At 41.1% G+C, this 14,163-nt stretch overlaps 1 protein-coding gene and 1 non-coding gene across 2 annotated transcripts in view; both read right to left on the reverse strand.

Annotated features, from left to right (window-relative positions):
* Positions 1-1,857: 1,857 nt before the first annotated feature.
* Mob1b (MOB kinase activator 1B) overlaps positions 1,858-14,163 on the reverse strand; it is a 49,673-nt gene continuing 37,367 nt past the window's right edge. Inside the window, exons 5-6 of the mRNA XM_045161651.1 lie at positions 10,906-11,069; positions 1,858-7,252 (exon numbers count right to left, since the gene is read on the reverse strand). Of these exons, the coding sequence (XP_045017586.1) occupies positions 7,175-7,252; positions 10,906-11,069 (242 nt within the window). The 3' untranslated portion in view covers positions 1,858-7,174. The remainder of the gene's footprint in view (positions 7,253-10,905; positions 11,070-14,163) is intronic.
* LOC123453454 lies at positions 12,938-13,068 on the reverse strand. Its single transcript, XR_006632835.1, has one exon. It is a non-coding gene; the product is annotated as a small nucleolar RNA SNORA38 (small nucleolar RNA).

Raw genomic sequence — 14,163 nt, forward strand, 5'->3', positions numbered from 1 at the left:
CAGGCTGACCTGGAATTCACTACGTAGTCACAGGGTAACCTTGAACTCACAGCGATCCTCCTACCTCTGCCTCCCAAGGGCCGAGGTTAAAGGCATGCGCCACCACGCCCAGCTGGGAATGTCTACTCTTAACAGCAAGTTTCTTTACAAGATGATCCGTGAGACCTGCGTCACGTTCCTCTCTTTGACAGTCAAAGGAATTGTCTGCTTTCTCCTCTCAGCAGGAACCAGCACCCATCATCATGTAGCTCTCCCTCCCAAGGCTAGGTATGGAATGTGACACTAGTAACTTCCACACATTTCTCCCAATTTCACTGACTCAACCACTGAGCTTTTTCCTTTCAGGGAAGTGGCTCACGTAAGCTTGGGTGTAAATTGCCCCTTGCAACTTCCTTTATTGCCTTCCATACAGGATACAGAAGCCTTCCTACAAGAGTGAGGAATAACGGTAAGCCAGATGTACAAAGTGGCACGTGTTTCTGAAGTTTATTTGCAATGGCTGGAGGCCCTGGCATGTCCATTCTCTCTCTCTCCTCCCCAATCCACTGAGGGCCCTCCTCTCAGTAGGGTCAATGGTGTTCCCTGTGATATCAATACACCAGTCTCTGTCAGGGAAGGAACAATGCCACAGGATACTCCTTCTCACCAGGTGGCTCTTACAATCCTTTTGTCCCCTCTAGCACAGGCAGGCAATGCACATCAGTAGACTGGTATCGTGACTTCTAGTCTTTCCCACAAATAACATTAGTGACCAGACAGCTATTCTCAAAATACTGCTAACCTGAAGATGTAAACACAATGCTCCTAATATCAAAGATATTTGCTAATACTTAAAATACACATTTCCTTTGGGAACTTTAGGTATCAGAGTAAATGATTCTACATTATTAATATTCCTTAATGAAATATTAGGAAGAAAACAATGATATAATGAAGACAAAATGTCAGATCACAGCTTCGGGGAAAGTTCCACAAACAGTTCATTATTTTGCTAAGTGTCCTCATGGTAATAGTATATATAAAAGCAGACAGACAGGCTGGAGAGGTGGCTCATCAGTTAAAGGCACTTGCCTGGACGCCTTGCTGGCCTGGGTTCAGTTCCCCAATACCCACGTACAGCCAGATACACAAAGTAGCACAGGTGTCTGGAGTTTGCAGTAGCAGGAGGCCCTGGGCATCCACATTTCTCCCCCCCCCCGCCTCAAATATATATGTATATACATATATATAGTAGTTTTTTGAGGTAGGGTCACACTAGCCCAGGCTGGCCTAGAACTCACTATGTATTCTCAGGATGAATTCAAACTCACAGCGATCCTCCTACCTCTGCCTCCCAAGTGCTGAAATTAAAGGTGTGCGCCACCATGCCCAGCAAAAATATAAAAAAAAAAAAAAAAAAAAGACAAATCAATGGCTTCCAGCTCAGGCATATGAGTTTTCAAAGCTTAAACCCATCAATGACATGTATGACTTTTGAACTTTCAAGTTTTCTAATATTTAAGACAATCAGTAACTTCCAGAGTTGTGAACATTACATAAAATAGTGCCTAACAATTTTTTAATGTTTAAGATTATTTTATTTATTAGAGAGGGGGTAGATAGAGGAAGAATGGGTGTATCAGGGCCTCCAGCCACTGCAAACAAACTCCAGATACATGTGCCACCTTGTGCCTGATAAATTTTGCAATGTTCAGCATGTCCCCTACACCTTCAACATCACATGGAATGTGTTCACTATAGAAAGACTTATAGTAAGAATGAACAGTAATGCCAAGTCAAGACTCATGGCCAAACATAACTTTATTAGTTTTTTTCTTATAAACATTCAGTTTCTTCCTTAAAAAAAAAAACTAGAATTTAAATACTTCCCATCACATACAAGTCTGTATACATTATTTACATATTTCAAATAAAACATTACAGATTTTCTAACATTCAGTAACCCCTTGAAAATAATAATGATGAAACAAAACTGATCAAAAACAGTACAACTTGCATGATCTTGGCACAATTTACAATACAGCACCCATGTTGCATTTCCTATTTTAAACCACTCTTCCCCATCCAGCTACTTTAATGGAGACACTGTCTCTGGGCATTCATTCCTGTAGATAACTGCACAATCTCAACACTGCCCACATGTCCCATTACTTGGCACTGGCAGTACTTCTCTGCTTTTTGTCTTCAGAAATGATATCTCTATTTAATTGTTCTTATATTTACTGTATTTTTCCTTCAACCAGTATTTCTTGACACTGCCTAGCAATAATTTTAAGTAATAACTTAAATGTATAAGAAAATTTCAAATAGAACAAAAGTGTTCACTAAAAGATCAGTGATATCACCACCACCCTGGTTATGCACATACAAAAATAAGAAATACAATTTAGTGGTTGTAAAAAACTATTTTCCCTAAAAATATTTATTTCTGCAGAGCAGTTTAAGGAGAAAAGTGATCTCAAATCAAAATGCACTCATCTATTTTATAACCTGCACTACCAACAAAATAAAAATGAAAACGTGTGCAAAACTCTAGGAAATATTCACCTACAAGAATTTAATATTAATAATATATGAAAGAAATAAATAAGGTTTACCTTTACATCACTAATAGTGCAGCTTCAGTGACATGAGGAAAGCTGTTAACCAAAACAAACCCAAACCTATATACTAATAAAAGTACTTCAGAATCACTAACAATGAACATCAGCAAAAATCAACCCACTGTGTGTGTGAGAGAGAGACAGACAGACAGACACAGATGAAGAGTAGGAAAATAAAAGAAAACTCTGGAAAAAGCCAGTGGTTTTACTATTTATGTATGAGAACTTTAATCCAAAGTTTTCTATTGTGTAATAGTATATGCACAGAAGAAGGGAGAGAACCTGTATTAACACTCAGTATTTCAGTCTGTATATTTTTCTCTTCTCAAAATACAAATAAATGGAGCTACGAGTGGCAGGTATAGAGCACAATCTTTTCCTTCAAACTGAATTCTCTAAATTGTTGCTAAAACCTTAAAAATGCTAGCCATCTTCAGTCATAATTTTGTTATGTAACTAAATTTCTCAACTATATCTTAAGATAGCTTTACTTCTAGAGATTTAGCATCTCATACAACAAACTGCTAACTTATTTCTATGGTGAATGTCATCAAACTCTGACATTCACATTACATTAGCAGTGGTCCTTGAAGCACAGATCTGTGTCTGTAGGAACTGGTATATTCTTTAATGTCCCAAGTAAGTTTCAAAATCAGATATTTTCATAGTGTACAATCACAACCTAAATTACAAATTTGCTTTTGGTCCCATTTCTTTTCTAAAAGCAGTTACAATTTAAAGTTACAAGTTACATGTGAAATACTTACAGAATTGCATATATTTTAGAAATGGCATAATTAGTACATAAAACTTTTTTCAATTTCAGTGTGCAACGATCTCCAGTAATTTAAAGTCAAATGGTTCACTTGAAAGAAAACCTGTTTTAAACAAAACACAAGACTTTGCTTTCTTAAACTACTTCTATTTTAAATATTGGATATAGTTTTCTATATTGGACTTTCAATCAAAGCTATCCTACAGTACTCCAAAAAGTCAAAAGTTTATGGTTTAAAAAGGAATTAAAATAGGAAACAAGTTCTGGGGGAAGACCTTGATTTTTAAATATAAGGAAGTTAAACTAAACTTTTTAAAAATAAAAGCTTACTCATTCAAATGGTGTGTCCCCTTCAAAGCAGTGACAGTAAGAAAGCACTCCTTTATTAAAGGAGGGAAGCAGAGTCTGTTCTCAGAGAACTGTCAAGTGACTGGACTTTGTTTAGTGGTTAAGGTGGGTCACACTAAGTTGTTAAAATAGCTTCTGTGCAATTAAAACGATGAAACTGATTTTCTTGCATAGTCCCTAGCCACTTATCATGGCATCTATGAAAACGTCTAGAAACATAATTTTGCAGCATTGCTGAAGTAAGTATTGCTCCCAAGGGAGCTCGTTTGAAGACCAACTCTCATTGGGATGTTATGGTGTGACATACTTATTTTTTAAAAAGTTCTACAACTCAGTATTTGTATCTCACATATTCTACTATTTTAGTGGTTATCAAAACCTCTCTCAGAGAGGGTGTAGACAAAGGTAGAAAAGAAATCTGTCATTTTGCTATTTTCCCATAGCAAGGAAAATATTAACACACACAAAAATGGAAACTGATGATTATATATGTAAAGTATAAATGTCCACATTCCTGCTTTGGGGCGAGGGATTGTAGTGCTCCATCCATCCTGGCCATCCAGGCAGTAACTCAGCCTGAAATACACTCCAGACACGCATTCTGCCCCCAAATATAGTGATGCTACCATTCGGAATTTACAATGACTAACAAAAAGAAGACAAGAGACAGTAAAATCTTTCATCTTAAGGCAAAGTGACTTTCAAGGCCACCAGCCAACTAATGCACACCTACTGTTCCAGGGCAGTATAAGGCGCATTGCTGTGGGAAGTGAATCAAGTCAGCCAGTGAAAACCAGCAACGGCCATTGCTAACGGAAAATACCTCACTTTCTGTTAGCTTCTCTTCACGATGCTAGTCAGTCTCTGTCCCTTAACTCCTAAAACCTGCTTTGGCTTATCAACATTTAACCAAAGCACTGTGAGTGACAAGTCTATGGTAACTTACTACGTGATATTTGATGGGATGCTCCTAACAAAGAATGAGGGAGAACACCATCTATTTTATAGCTCTATATAAACATCAAAGGAAAATAATTAGCTTGGTAATGAGTCAGAATTTTTAAAAGATCAGGAAAGACAGACAGACATTTATAAACAAGCTCTTCTGTAAATTCAAGCTTCAATCTTACTGTCATGGGGTCCAAACCAACCAAGTGAAAGCAAGTGTTTATTGAGCCGCATCTTTCTCCTGTGTGTTTCCTTGGCTGTGGTCATCTAACGCCATGTCCAATGCCAGGCCTCTCCCTGGGAGAGTGGCTGTTCTTCTTCATGTCACACACGTCTCTCTTCATTTCTCCTAAACTCATTAAATGGAACACTTGGAAAAATGGCACTTCAAGATTCTGGCCCACTGAGAGCAAACTCCTATCTAATATACTGGGACAATAAGCCCAACTACCAAGCACTGATTTACTGAAATAGCTTTCCACTTTTACAGTGCACTTAAGGCTTAAACGAACAAACACACTTTCACTGTCCTCTCTACACATTGCTATTGGAACCCTTGGTCACCAGGTTGACAGGACATCTATGTAGGGCAGAGATCATTTGAGTAACCATGTAAGTCACAATGTCAGATTTTATTCCCAAATCAACCCATGATGGTTGTTACTACCTACTTTGACACTAAAAGATGTGTTCTAAGAAAATTAGTTAGGTCTCTCTATAGTTTATGAATAAGCATGTAACAAACAATTGTCTAATATGTTTGCCATTAACAGGCTCTCCTGTTGCTTTTATAATTGGTACTTGAGTACCTGCTAGAAATGAAGGGGGGGGAGGCAGCTCCCCATGATCTTAATTATAATTACACTGTCCTACCTATTAAGGACAAAACCAAACTGACTTCATTTTAGATTCTTTCCCACTAAGCATTTGCAGTCTGTGTAATTTCAGAGCAAACATCTCTATTCTACTACGGAAAAGGCCTAGGTTTCTAATAGAAGGGTATGCATTTCTAATTGAGGACAGCAGATTAATCAGAACTGACAAAACTACAACTAGAAGTCTGAAAAGCATGTATCTAAAGAACAAAACTGACATGAAAAAACTAGATACTTACTCAAAAATCTAAGTTCCTGAACTTGTTCCTGACAATAATTCATTAGAAAATCATGTCAAATAACATTTCCAAGTCACTAACGAAGTAGAATTTTCATTATACACCACTTCAAAGAGAAAGACTTCACAGTGGAAAAAAGAGGAAGTCACAATGCTTCACACTGGGCCAACCATGAAGGTAGTTATCATTTAAAATGATAGGCAAGTACCAGCTCCATTCACTGAATGGAAATGCTAAAAAGTGATGAATCCCTAACCCTTTGTAAATTCCATGTGTAATGTCTGTTCCCAAAATTAGTAATATATATTTTAACTTCTCATGGAAGTTGATTCCTAAAATTAAGTCTTTAAGACTCTGTTTATAAGTAATTGATTTAAAATCTACATGCCATTCTAATTCCAGGGTTTTAAAAAGATTTTTCCAGAACTTGACTCCCTATAATCAATCTATTCCCTACGCTCACAGCACCCACCCCAACCTGCCCTCCTTCCCTTCTCCTCTGAAGTAAAAGGGGATTCCACAGGCTTATGGCTTACTTGGCAATTGCTAGGAAACCTCACAGTTTAGCATCACCTCTGAGGATGGCAATCCCATACATAACCTGAAGGATTACACAAACAGTGCGAAGGTCAACATGTGGAAAGGAGCCAAAACGCAGTAGCTTACATTTCAACCTCCCCGAGTTTCAATATCACAGATATTAAGAGATGGAGAAAGGCCTGCTTGTAGAACTTTAAACATCTGTTGAACAAGTATGTGAGTCCATATCAAAAATAACTAAGAAATCATTTTTTTCTTGTTTTATAGTTATGTCCTACATGCACACCTTTACTAATTATGTGTCTTTAATGTAGTAAAAGCTGGAGATCACCAATTTGGGTAAACTATGGCTTTGATGACAGACTATTTTACAGCGTGCACAAGTGGGCAGTAATCCTAGCATCATTTTGAGTTCTGTTCAATCCTATGTTTGTGCCTGCACTTTGGAAGTGAGGCTGGCAGAGTGCTCCAACATAGAAATCTTTTATGGACTTCACAATGCACCATGGTTTACACAACACAGAACCCAATCCATCAGCATTTCATTCAGTAGGCATTTTTGTTTCTAGCACAATATTACAAAAAGTCCTTAAGTAAGGTTAATTTTTTAAAAATTACTGTATATCACTAAGATAGAATTTACCCCTTTCAAATGTAGAGAATGGTTCTTGGTTGGCTTCCTCTCACAACAGGACATGGTTTTATGAACTCAGAATAGATAAGCAGAAACCCAACCAGCCCCCAGACCTAAGAAAGAAACAATCCAGATAAAAACAAAACAGAACACAACCCCAAGTACACTCCACACAGCTCCACCAGGAGACAGCTGCCCAGCTCCGCACACTCTTATCTGTCCTTGGACGTGAGTTTCTCAATCAGTTCTTGTAGGGGCGCCAGCTCTCGTCTGTCAATAAGGTTGAACTCCTGCACACAGACAAGCAGAAAAACAGCCAAACCTATCGTCTGCATCTCACTCCACAGCAGACCACCTCTGACACTGATTAGGAATTCGCTTTAAAAGTCAGTAAGAACAGACCTGAGGGTTTCTTCCCCCACCCCCAATTCACTATCGTAGGCAAATCAGTTAACCTCTCCTGATATTTTTGTTTGTTTGTTTTTTTGAGCTAAGCGTCTCATTCTAGCTCAGGTTGACCTGGAACTCATTATGCAGTTCCAGGCTGGCCTCACATTCAGTTATCCTTCTACATCTGACTCCAGGTGCTGGGATTAACCAGCAGAAATCTATCTTTTCAAAAGTGAAATCAGAATGACAAGGGTGGAGCTTTTTATTCTCTTTTCTCCCATTTTTAGTATTTATTTTCAAACACAGAGAGATAAAATGAACAAAAGAATGAATCGGGACCACATCTACCTTCACATGGGTACTGGGGATTGAACCTGAGATGGCAGAAATTACAAGCAAATACCTTGAGTGGCTGAGCCATCTCCCCCCCTCCTGCCCTTCCCCCTTTTATGATGAGGACTGAACCCCTGAAAAAGCACATATTGGGGCCTAGGAGTGCATCTCAGGGATACAGTGCATGCCAGACATGTGAGAGACCTTACTTTCCAGACCCTTCATAAGACTATAAAGAAAGATGTACCAATGAAGCTCATGGCCCTCGTGTGCTCTCTGCAGGTTTTTAGTTTAATGTGGATTCAAGTTATTCTTATGTGACAACTCACGATGATCTGCAGGCATCTGACTTTGTAACCAACTGCCCACTAACAGGCTGGAGTTTTTGATTCTTACTAGGTGGACCATGTCTAGTGGCACCTCTTGTCAGGAAGCAGCAGCTGCCGACTGTTGAATGCCACCGTGTGCAGGTGTTGCATACTGCCGTTACCACACTTAGTCCTCAGTAATGGTTTGGGGGGGGGGAACTTGTGCTACTACAAGGCAAGACTGGGCTACAGAGAAACCATGTTTTGGAAAAGAAAAAGACGACTCTGAAGAAGCATTAGCAGCCAGCCTGCCCTGGCCCCGTGACTGTTGGTCCTGTGGATTCCATACTCCGTGGGGCCAGGGTAAGAGTCTGTAGGTGACTATTAAAGGGTGATCCCAGGGCTGGAGAGATGGCTTAGCGGTTAAGCGCTTGCCTGTAAAGCCTAAGGACCCCGGTTCGAGGCTCGGTTCCCCAGGTCCCACGTTAGCCAGATGCACAAGGGGGCGCACGCGTCTGGAGTTCGTTTGCAGAGGCTGGAAGCCCTGGCGCGCCCATTCTCTCTCTCCCTCTATCTGTCTTTCTCTCTGTGTCTGTCACTCTCAAATAAATAAATAAATAAAATTATATATAAAAAAAATAAATAAAGGGTGATCCCAGTAGGATAACTTAAAATTTTATATATTGATTCCATCTGCTAAGACATAGGAAAATCAGTGTACCTTAAGATTAGGGGATACCAGTTGGAGAGATGGCTTAGTGGGTAAGACACTTGCCTGCAAAGCCAAAGGACCCAGGTTCAATTACCCAGGACCCATGTAAGCCAGATGCACAGGTGGCACATACATCTGGAATTTGTTTGCAATGGCTAGAGGCCCTCTCTTATCTGCATCTTTCTGTCCCTCCCCCTCTCTCAAATAAATGAATAATTTTAAAAAAAGGAAACCTTTAAAAGAAACAAAAAAAAATAAGGGCTGGAGAGATGGCTTAGTGGTTAAGGCGCTTGCCTGTGAAGCCTAAGGACTCATGTTCAACTCTCCAGGTCCCACATAAGCCAGACATACAGTGACAAAAGCACACAAGGTCACATGCGCACACTAGGTGGCACAAGCATCTGGAGTTCAATTGCAGTGACTAGAGGCCCTGGCATGCCAATCCCCACCTCCTCTCTCTCTCTCTCTTATTCTCTCACATAAAGAAAAAGGCCAGCCTGTTGCCTCAAAAAAAAAAAAAAAAAAATTAGGGAATAGGCCTAGGGATGTAGCTTATCTGGTGTCTGCCTGGAATGTATAAGGCTCTGAGTTTGATCCCCAGGACCACATAAACCAGGTATAATGGTACACATGCCAGTAATCCCAGCACTTGGGAGGCAGAGTCAGGAGGCTCAGAAGTTCCTTGAGTATATATTCTACAGGGACAAACCCTGAACTTCAGCAATCACACAACAGAACTACACAAACTTGACAGTGAGGTTTCCTTTGTCACTGAGTCTGTAGCTAAGATGTAAAATAATTGCTTAAACTGAGTTTTGGCAAGTTTTAAGTCCCTAGTGTTTACATAAGTGAAACTAAGACATAAGACTGTGCCTCAGTGTAAGGACTATATATGAATAAAAATGGACACGTTTCTTTACTTGACAGGGAAGACTTTTATAAACACTGGCATATAGGGGCTAGGAAGATGGCTTACAAAGTTTGCTGGCCCAGTTACAATTTCCAAACACCATGTAAGGTGTCTGTGTGCAGAAGCAAGAGGTTCTGGTGTACCCATACACACACACACACACACACACACACACACACACACACACACATACACACATGCAAACAAATAAATAATTTAAAATTAAAAAAAAAAAAACACTGGCAAAGAAAAATGACCTACAACTTTTGGGCTTCTTTTTACCATTTTCCCCTCTCAACCTCTACATACATACATACTCAGTCTGGTTAGCTCGTCTTCCTCTCACTTCTGCTTACAAGTCTCTAACAAGAGGACTAGGTAAGAGTCTTGTCACTGCTCACAGTCACTCTGTTCTGCCTGACACAGGATATTTATTGATAGGTAGCCCAGGCTAGCTCTGAGCTCCCAATTCTCCTGCTTCTGTCTGCACAGTACTGGGATTATGGGCATGGGTGACCCTGGCTCCGAATGTGCATTTTAAGGCCAATCTTTGAGGACAAAACAGAAGAGGTCAATGAGCAGGTCAAATCTGAGACTAATAAACCTCTGGAAAACACACATCCCGTGACTAGCATCAACTAGGAAACTAGTTAGATCAGAAACAAAAGGCCAGCATGGAAAGTGTAAGACAGGGCTGCAGAGATTGCTCAGTGGTTAAAGCTACTTGCTTACAAAGTCTGCCAGCCCAGGTTCGATTCCCCAATACCCACGTAAAGCCAGATGTACAAACTGGCACATCGTCTGGAATTTATTTACAATAGAAAGAGGCACTGGTTCACTCTCTCTTACATACACATACATATAAGTAAATGAGTTGTGTTTTTTTCCCCCAAAAAATATAAAGTGTAGCCGGGGGTGGTGGCTGCATGCCTTTAATCCCAGTGCTTGGGAGGCAGAGGCAGGAGGATTGCTGTGACATTAGGTATCCCTTTCTATTGTTCTCCACCTTAATTTTGGAGGCAGGGTCTCTCACTGAACTCATTGCTCACTGATCTGGCTGGACTAGCTAGCTAGAAATCCCCACATGTGCATACCCAGCCTGGGACTACACAGTGAGTTCCAGATCAGTCTGGGCTAGAGAGAGACCCTACCTCGGGGAAAAAAAAATCAGTGTGGACCAGGATGCCGACTACGAGACAGATCTCCTGACGGTGTAGTGTGTGCACTGTCCTCTCAGCACAGAGCTCTGAACACACACACACCAAGCAGTGAAGACCTGATTCAACTTACCTGGACAAAAAAAATAAAGTGCTTGAAAGATGTATTGAGATGAGCCTCCTCCTGAAGCTGGATCACAGGGTCAAAGTGCTGGTGGTAAATGTGAGCGTAAACCCTGAAGAGTCGTTTGAGGATCGTTTTTGCCACTGACATGAAATTCTTCGGAAATGGGACACCTAGTAAAGAGATAGACAACGGTCTCTTCTCTGAGACATGAGCACAAAACAGCAAGACCTTGTCAGCAAGTGTCTACGTACTGATCAGGAGATGCACTTGATGCTCATGAGTCACTGCTCTATGTGCTTTTCCCAAGATCTCAATACATCATGGATGAAAACAGACTCCGGAGCTTCTGTGACTAAGAACCCGTCCTCTTTACAGTTCACGACGCTGCTAGACACACTACCCTTCTACCAAGCAAAGCAAGCTGCAGCGGCAGAGCAGCGCCACGGGCTCTCAGATTTGTTAACAGCAAGCCTCAGCACAACCGTGCTGAACAGAAACAGCTGCAGTAGCCACATTCAGTTCTGTTTACAAGGCTTCTGAATGGATCATACCTTTTTCTCAACAAAGTATTTCATTGCTACTTTAGGTCTGTATTGGTCCTAAAATGAGCTGCAGTGTATGTTCAACTAGGCTTCTTATTTTGTGAATTATAGCCCTGGGACATCACTGGACAAAAGGGAGCCTTACACACTACTGGGCATGTACACTAATACGGCCACTAAGGAAAATATTGTGGAGGTTCCTGAAATTAAATTAAAAACAGAATTATCAGATGACCCAGCAATCCACTTGTGAGTTGTACCAAAAAGAAATGAGGGCTAGAAAAGAAAAAGAAAAAGAAACTAGGGCTGGATGCCAGGTGTGGTGGTGCACGCCTTCAACCCCAGCACTTAGGAGGCTGAGGTAGGAGAGCCGCCAGTGCTGGGGAGACAGGGACCTCCTGGGGCTTGCTGGCTAGCTAGCTCAGCCAGATCAGTAAGGGACCTACCTCCAAAATTAAGGAGAACAATAGAAAGGGACACCTAATGTCAATCTCTGGTCTCCACACTCACACATGTGTATACCCACCAGAACATGTGCACATAAACATTCACAAAGAAATATACGCACTGCCACGTTCATTCCAGCACCCTTCAGAGCCAAGTTAGGGAAACGATCAACTCGACGACAACATCAATGAGGGAAAGGACAAAGGAACTATTAGAAGCACACACATGCATGGTAATATTTATCCTTAATAATGAGGAAACTCTGACCAGGACACGGTAGAACATACCAATAATCTCTAAGGACTTGGGAGGGTGAGAAGGGGATGTCATGAATTTAAAGCCAGCCTGAAATATATAGCAAGACCTCCCCCCTGTACTTGGGAGGACATTACACTAAATATATATCAAACACACCAAAACATATTTTTTTATCTCATTTGCTCTGGGGGAGGAAAGATTAAATATACAATGAGAGAGAATAAAACTAAAAAAAAAAAAAAAGAATAAAACTGCAGTAGGAAGGTAGGATATGAGATACAGGTCAAAAATACACACAGAGGGCTGGAGAGATGGCGTAGCGGTTAAGCGCTTGCCTGTGAAGCCTAAGGACCCCGGTTCGAGGCTCGGTTCCCCAGGTCCCACGTTAGCCAGATGCACAAGGGGGCGCACGCGTCTGGAGTTCGTTTGCAGAGGCTGGAAGCCCTGGCGCGCCCATTCTCTCTCTCTCCCTCTATCTGTCTTTCTCTCTGTGTCTGTCGCTCTCAAATAAATAAATAAAAATAAATAAATAAATAAATAAATACACACACACAGAGGCTGGGCGTGGTGGCACACCCTTTAATCCCAGCACTCGGGAGGCAGGGGTAGGAGGATAACTGTGAGTTCGAGGCCACCCTGAGACTACATAGTGAATTCCAGGTCAGCATGGGATAGAGTGAGACCCTACCTCGAAACCCCACCCCAAAAAAAATACATAGTAGAAGAAATTCAGGATAATTAAGTCTTAAAATCCATGTAAAATGTATAAACAATGGCATCACACTGAGATTCTGTGTGGAATGGTTGATCCCGAGCCTGCAAGTAACATGCTGACCACAGATTTCTCCATATCCACATTTCTTAGCCTCCAATTCTTACGTGTTCAAGGACAGAGAACCAAAAACACGCCTTTGTAGGAGAGAAGATTCTTTATTAAATGGATGATTATAGCTGCTCTTATAATGGTAGGAAGATGGGCAACTAGTAACATGATGGATATGTTAATCTGTTTTTCTATAAACACTTTTATTATGAGTATCTCCTAATGTCACATGATATATCTTAAATATATACAATAAAAAAATTTTTAAGAAATACAAAATCCTGAGGCTGGAGAAGTAGCTTAATGGGCAAAAGCTATTCGAGCTGAGCTTGAGTCCCAGCACCCACACAGAAAGCCAGCCTGGGCACACATGCCTGTAACGCCAGCCCTTGGAGTTGCGGGGAGAGTAGGCAGAGACTGGAGAATCTCTGGGGCTGCTGGCCAGCCAGCTAATGGCACAGCTAGGTGCAGTGAGAAATACTGCTTCAAGAAAATATCACAGAAGAAGAACGAAGGAGGACACCTAGCTGAACAGGCACGGGCATGTGCACACACATGTACATTCCATACATACACGCACACACACAGTACAAACTCTTTGAGCTGGAAGATGACTCAGCAATTAAGGCACTTGCTTGCAAAGCTTGCTGGCCCAGTGTCAATTCCCAAGCCACCTACATAGGACAGATGCAAAAAGCGGCACCAGGTGTCTAGTGTTTTGTTTGCAGCAGCAACTGGACCTCGGAGCACAAACATGCAAATAAAATAAAAAAATAAATAAACATAATTTTTATTTTTGTTTTTATTTATTTTATTTGAGAGTGACAGAGAGAGAAAGGCAGAGAGAGAGAGAGAATGGGTACGCCAGGGCCTCCAGCCACTGCAAACGAATTCCGGATGCATGCACCCCCTTGTGCATCTGGCTAACGTGGGTCCTGGGAAATCAAGCCTTGAACCGGGGTCCTTAGGCTTCACAGGCAAGCGCTTAAATGCTAAGCCATCTCTCCAGCTGTAAATGTGATTTGTAAAAAATAGAAAATCTTGTTTTCTGTGTTAAGCTTGCTAAATGACAGACTGACTCGGCATCTAGGCACCAGCACTGGAGTACCACTCTGACAACTGCTCATCAAACACCATAAGCCACAAGCACACGGGACAGACCACAGTGAAAAGACCCTGAGCGATCTACTTCAT

The sequence above is a fragment of the Jaculus jaculus genome, chromosome 11 (assembly GCF_020740685.1).
Source record: "Jaculus jaculus isolate mJacJac1 chromosome 11, mJacJac1.mat.Y.cur, whole genome shotgun sequence".
NCBI classification, from domain to species: Eukaryota; Metazoa; Chordata; class Mammalia; order Rodentia; family Dipodidae; genus Jaculus; species Jaculus jaculus.